This window comes from Microtus ochrogaster, chromosome 17, assembly GCF_000317375.1.
Source record: "Microtus ochrogaster isolate Prairie Vole_2 chromosome 17, MicOch1.0, whole genome shotgun sequence".
Taxonomy (NCBI): domain Eukaryota; kingdom Metazoa; phylum Chordata; class Mammalia; order Rodentia; family Cricetidae; genus Microtus; species Microtus ochrogaster.
This window is the reverse complement of record NC_022019.1, coordinates 5,824,287-5,831,404: the sequence shown is the minus strand read 5'-3', so window position 1 is coordinate 5,831,404 and position 7,118 is coordinate 5,824,287. Positions and strand designations below refer to the sequence as shown.

Genomic DNA, 7,118 nt, shown 5'->3' with positions numbered 1-7,118 from the left:
ATGGCATGCCTATCCATGTCTTTGTCTCTCACCTGCTGCATGGCTCCCTTCCTGGGAACAGGCACTTTGGGAGAGACCTGCGCCGTGGTCTTTTGGCATGCCCATGTGTCTGTCTCTCCTCGTGGGACTGGCCGCCCTATGGAGATCTCTCACCTACCACACTGCTCCCTGCCTGGTACTCGTGGCCCACTGCAGACACTTGGGAACTGTGCCATCCGTGCCTGGGACTGACTGCTGCCACTTCAGGGACCTGCGACGTGGTCTCATGGCCCAATGCCCACTGCCGCCACTTCTGGGACCTGTGGTGTGGTATTGGACCACTGCCTGCTGCAGCCATGTAGGGATCCGCAGCATTTTACTTTTACCATTACAAAGAGACAGGCCACGCCTTCTCCCTCCCACCTTCTGCAGAGGCAAGCTGATCTTCAGCTTCCAGTCTGAGTGCCACCCTTTTCTGCCTCTCTCTTTTCTGTCTGCTGCTGTGGCTCCTCTCCTCCCCTCCCCACCCCGTTTCTTTCTCAATCTCTCTCTCTGTGCCACTTCTCCCCTTCTCCCTTACCCCTCCACCCTCTGCCCACTACAGCTACTTGGGGATCCGCAACACTTTACTTAATTCATTACAACTGGGATTTGTGCTAATTAATCACAATGGTTGGCCAAATCAGCTTCCTGGGGCTGGAGAGAGGGCTCACCAGGTCAAGCTCAGCTTGCTGCTGTGTCCCGGAGCCTGCATGGTGGGAGAAAAGAACTGACTCCCACAAGTTGTTCTCTGACCTCCACACCCATGCAGTGGCTGGCCTGTGTCACCCCGCCCCGTAAATAAATGCCTATTGAGTTAAATTAAGAAGTCTGTTGCATGAATGAGTTACAGAAGGGCCCTAGATACAGCTCAAGACTGTAGCTACAAGTTTGGTGCAACGGGGTTTTTAAAGGTTAGTGCCTAAAGATTTTCCTTTTATTTCCCATGAGTAGTATCCTAATGAACAGTGCTGGACTTTGTCAGGGACTTGGACCTAGATGTTGTGACTCAGCAGAACATCCCTAAGAGGTCCCTGGAGAATGGTGTGAGGGTTGGAGGCTGGGGACTGGGTGCAGAGGCTGGGGACAAAGGCAGGTACTGCTACTAGTGGTTTAACCCACAGCATGGAACAAGTGCCACTCTTTTTTAATTTAAGCGTGTGTGTGTGTGTGTGTGTGTGTGTGTCTGTATGTTTGTATATGTATATATATTCATTTTAATATATATATATTAAAATATATATGTGTGTGTGTGTGTGTGTGTGTGTGTGTGTGTATGTGTTTTGGTGTACCACAGCACATGTGTGGAAATCAGAGAGAACAACTTTTTTGATTTCTCTGTGTAGACCAGGTTGGCCTTGAACTCACAGAGATCTACCTGCCCTCCCCTCTTGTTCCAAGTGCTGAAGGTTAAAGGTGCGTGTCACCACTGCTCAGCCAAAGGACAACTTTTGAGAGCTGGTTCTTTCCCTCTACATGTGAGTCCCAAGGACGGAACTCAGGTCAGCAGGCTTGGCAGGAAGTGGCTTTACCTTCTGAGTTAAATCACCACCCCTTGATATATCCTTTTAAAAAATTATTTTTGCTATTTAAAAATAACGAGTATACATGCACGCCTGTGTGCTAGCATGTCCGTGAACTCAGGTATCTGCTGATCCTAGAAGAGGGGTCAGGTCCCCTTCATTGGAGCTACAGTTGGCTATCAGCAGCCTGTTGGGGTGCAGAGCCAACTCTTCATCTCCTCTAGTCTCAACTGTTAAGAGAAATGGTTTTTCTCTGGAAACGAAGTAACTGAATCTCTTTCAGCTTTTTCTCTTTGTGGCCACCTCCAAGATGAGCCAGCAAACCAGACACCAGGTCACCTTCCTTCATCACTGTCACCTCACTGAGCTGGACTTTTGCGTATCCAGCTGGTCAGTCAACTAATATGTATGGAACTTCCTCTATGAGCCTATATCTCACACACACACACACACACATACACACACACACACACACACACAGAGTCAGGGGAGGTGAACTGATGGTCAAATGGGATGGAAGGACAGTCTGATTAGTACTTTAGCCAGAGTCTAGAATATCTTCCAAGGGAAGGCTGGGTTCAACCCTCTGCCCATCCCCCACTGGTCCCTCCCAGCATGGAGGTGCCCAGGCATCCAAGCTGGTGTGGAGAAGCAAACAAAAGTGATCAAAGAACAGGGATGAGGCAACTCTCAGGAGGTCAAGTGGATGAGATGGCCTCCTGAAGAGAACAGCACGCCTCTACTTTCTAGTAGGCAGACCGCCTGCAGCAAGCCTGGTGGCCTGAGAGGGGAGAAAAACAAAGGTAGATACTGGGGAGGCCAGTGGTCCCCCACCTTACCCTGGTGAGCAATCCCAGAATGAAGTGTTAGACAATAGGAAAAGGACAGACTGACCTTGTGATGGCGTGCACACTCTGAACACGTGTTCATCTAGATGTGCACATGTAATCCCAGCAAGTCCAGTCATGAAACTCACCCTAGCTTAGGAGCATGGATCTCCTGAGACTTGCTTTGTAGACCACGCTGGCCTCGAACTCAGAGATCTGCCTGTCTCTGCCTCCTGGGTACTGGAATTGAATGTGTGTGCCACCACACCTGGCAGATGTTTAAAACATATTCACAAGGCCTGGGAGGGGGTAGGGTGCTCTCCCTTGTGTGCCCAAAGCCCTGGCTGTTCCCATTGTCACAGAAAGCTGGCTGTGATGTAGCAGGGCGGCACATGCCCACCATCCTGCCACTAGACGGACAGGAAGATACATGTTCAAGGCGAGACTGAAAGGCAGAAAAACCTCAGTGAGAAGAGAAAGGCCCACTCACTGGCCTCTCATTAGCAATGAAGCAGGAATCCCAACAGCTACCTACTACTGACGGCTTCTCCCTTCCCCACCGCAAACCTGCAGCTTCCTCGGAATCTGACCAGAGTCAACAGACACAGAAAGGTCATGGACTACACGCCTTGCGCAACCCTAGTGGCTCCTGGTTTTACTTTATCAGATTATAAATCAGCCCAAGGCACCCAACTACCTTATCATTTCTCTTATCAAGAGAGTAAAGAGGGAGAGTTCCTAAAAACTTTTTGAAATGCAACTTTATAGCCACCAAAAAATGGCGTAATCCTAAAACACTCAATCGCATCTCTCCCTCCAGGAGCCCATACTGAAACTTGGGTATGCCTCGGTCTCCTCCCACTCCCCCTTGAGAAGCAGGGGCCCACACATGGGGTCGACTTTCTGAGTGTCTTCTCCTAATTCTCATGCTCGAGACTCTATTAAAATACCTTTAATACAAATCTCCAATTCTGCTTCATAGTGGCTAAGCCTGAGAATTTTTTCTGAGTTAGAGCTACAAATCCAGGCTTAGCCTGAGTTTCCTTGGATTAGGGAGACTCCTCAGGCTGCTGAGGGTGACAGCGTGAGGCTGTGTCTGTGTCTCTGTCCCCTTTTTGCTGACAAATCCAAGGGTTTTGTGTAGCTCAGGGGTGGAGCATATGCAAGGCCCTGATTCAATTCCTAGTACAGCACAGAAAACAAAGCAAAAGGAGCCCATCTTTTTACGAAGGAGGACGGGGCTCTCTCTTCTTTCAGGCCAACAGTCCACAGCTCCCTCCTGCATGCACCTCTCTGGCCAGACCCACACCTGAGACTCTGCACTCTCACAGTGGCTCAGGCTGTCTGTATTACTTCACACACCTCCCTCTTCCCCTCCAAGTATTAGCTGTCTATGACTGATGAAGAGACGGTGTTACTTCGCTCCTGAATTGCCAGGGTGCACACAGTTCTTTCACAGAACCTCCCTTGGTGAGGCTTCTAATCCATCATCTTACCCAGAAATCTCTCCAGTGGTGGGCGTGCAAGTGCTGCCATGCTTGGCTTTCTACACACTTGGGCTTGGTGTTACACACAGGTCCCTCTGCTTGCCTGTGACACTTTATGGACCGAGCCACACTCCCAGCCCCAAAGCCCCTTTGTTACAAACCAAGCATCTTTGATTCCATTGCTGTAAAAGATTCTAACAAATACAACATAACACGAAATAGAAACTTCTTGAAGTACTTCTATCTATTCCGTGTTTCACTAGAAGCTAGCTACAGATTTCCTTCCAGTCACTTAGACAAAGAACACTCAGAAGTTTCTAGACATTCTGCATTAAACACGGCCATCTTTCCACACTGTGGCTGATCCTTGGCCCAGAACCATATGGATTCCTGATAAATTTATCCTGATTAGAGAACTGTGTACTCCTCCCAGGTGCTTGTTGGGTGTAGGGCCAAGCAGCTTGGTGAGCAAGCAGGTGAAGCAGCAGCTTCTAGGCTGTAGTAGTTTGAATGCATTTGGCTCCCATGAGCTCACAGGGAGTGGCACCACTGGGAGATGTGGCTTTGTTGGAGTAGGCATATCCTTGTGGGAGGAAGTGTGTCACTGTGGGGGTGGGCTTTGAGGTCTCCTGTGTTCAAGATATCGCCCAGTGTCACAGTTCACTTCCTGTTGCCTCTGGATCAAGATGCAGGACTCTCAGCTCCTTCTCTAATACCATGTCTTCCTGCATGATGCTATGTCCCGCCATGATGATAACGGGCTAAATCTCTAAACTACAAGCCACCCAATTAAATGCTTTCCTTTATAAGAGTTGCTGTGGTCATGGTGACTCTTCACAGTAATAGAAACCCTAAGACATATGCCAAGAGTGTTCTCAACCTTTCTCCAATCTACTAAGTTGTGATAATTCATGAAAAATATCCCCCTTCAGAAGTCTGGAAAGATAGGTCAGAGGCTAAGAGCATTGGCTGCTCTTACAGAGGACTGGGGTTTAATTCCCAGTACCCAGATAGTGACTCACCAAACTATCTCTGCAACTCCAGACCCAGCAGATCTTATACCTTCTTCTGGCCTCTATGTGCAGTACCGACACCCTCTGGTACCCTCTGTGGGTACCGCACACACATGGTACACAGACATATGTTACATGCCGGTAAAACACCCATATACATAAAATATAAATAAAGAGGAAACCCCCTCAGGTCTGTTGACGTAGACTGTAACGAAACTTTTATGGACAACTAAGGCTCTCCATTATTAACCACGTGCTCCTCTACTTACTCAGCCTTAGGTAACATGGTTGGGCCTGAAACCAAAAGGCCTGGCTCTTGAATCCACTCTAAATCCCACCTCCTCCCCTTTAAGAAAATATTGCTCTGCTGTCGATTATGCACAAGACCGTTTGGTCAACATCCCAAACCCAACAAAACCACGACTATTACCTGGGGACAAGCCCAGTGACCCAGAAACTGCGATTCTCATGGCTTCTGAGTAGACGCAATCTGAAGCTCATCACGACCACATTCTTAGCAAGTAATCAGGATGCCTGAAACTGAGCCCACCGTGCTCCCCTTGAAAACCAGCCAGCGAGAAGAAACACGAGATGGCGGGGGATAGGAGAACACTCTGTGGGCTGCCCACCTCTTTCCATTGCTGTCTTGCAGCATTGCTTTCCCCATCACTCGGGACTTGGTCTCCAGCTCCTGCACCTCCTCCAGCAGCGTCTTTTTGCAGGTGTGCTTGGCCCTGGAGCAGAGGAAACAGACAGGAGAAGATGGCATGTGACCATGACATAGCTGTGAAGACTGCTAATCCTCCTCCCTAGCACAGCGAGGTGCCCCTGGACTCCCTCCCTGGCACACCAAGGTGCCCCCCTGGACACCCTCCCTGGCACACCGAGGTGCCCCCTGGATACCCTCCTTGGCACAGTGAGGTGCTCCCTGGACATCTTCCCTAGCACACCAAGATGCTCTCTGGGCACCTTCCCTGGCACAGCAAGGTGCCCTCTGGACACCCCTGGCACAGCGAGGTACCCTCTGGATAAGCTGGCATGTCACAGGGGTTCACCTCCCCAGCCCCAATCATCCTGAATACTTCGGATGAGACCTGGACTGTGAAACACATAAAAGCTGGGGACCAGGCAATTCTAACCAAGGACAAGAGAAACCCCGGAGATCAAAGAGTTGGTCCCTAGAGCTTCCGCTGTAGACTATGAAGCCCATGAGATATGCTAAGCCTTTCTCTTTGCACAGGTTCTGGTCCTTGTTTCCCGCTCGGCTGGGTCACAGAGACCGGAGCTAGAAGTACTTGCCTCCCTGTTTACCATCACAAGAACCCCTGCTTTAGCAGAGATGAGGTCAAGGATACCAGAATTCATGCTCTCAGTGAGAAACCTTGGTCTGAGGTTTGGAATCAATACCTATCCAGTGCAGTGTTCCCATCCTTCTCTGGCCTCGGCTTACTCAGGAAACCCAGGGCCGGTTTCCTGCCACAGTGAGAAACCTGGCCTGAAGCTTGGTCCCTCCTCGGTAGCAGAGGAATTACCCACTCCCTTTTCCTGGATAAATGAAATCCCTCGCAATGGTCAAATAATCTGTCGGTCTCAGGTTCCTCTAAATTATAGCTAAACTGTAACCTGTTGAACACATATATTCAGCTCCTGCGCTGCACCCCACAACCATGCACACTCGGTGGAACTAAAAATGACATCGTCATCACCAAGGCGGTGTCTCCAAAAGAGACACTAACTTTCCGGTTTCAAGGCATTTTATCTCTTTTTGTTTTGGCTATGCTGGGAATTGAGCCCTGGCATGGTACATGCTAGGCAAATGCTTTGCCACTGAATGACCCTTCCACCAGCTTACTAACTCTCTCTCTCTCCATTCTATTTTTTCATTAAACAAATCTTATGTCTATGCGTTTTGTTTTGTTTTTTTTTTTAATTTGAAACTAAGCAAAACTACACAAAACTAAAATTGATCCTCTGGTTTGAAACATATAGATGAAGAAAAGGGATTTAACAAAAAATAGGCTGGGAATGTAGCTTAGTAAGTAGAGCATTTATCCCTCTGCACAAGGCCTGAGGCTCAATTCCTAGCACCATTGCCACCACCACTACCATCGCTGCCACCACCATCACCACCACCACCACCATCACCATCATCACCATCTTCATCACTATCATCACCATCACCGCCACCACCACCATCACTGCCACCACCACCACCACCACCATCACTGCCACCACCACCACCACCATCAT

General features: G+C 49.2%; 1 protein-coding gene across 1 annotated transcript in view; it reads right to left on the bottom strand.

Moving 5' to 3' along the window:
• Positions 1–7,118, bottom strand: part of Atp8a2 (ATPase phospholipid transporting 8A2) — a 568,947-nt gene that overhangs the window by 42,717 nt on the left and 519,112 nt on the right. Inside the window, exon 33 of the mRNA XM_026783162.1 lies at positions 5,498–5,602. Within this exon, the coding sequence (XP_026638963.1) occupies positions 5,498–5,602 (105 nt within the window). The remainder of the gene's footprint in view (positions 1–5,497; positions 5,603–7,118) is intronic.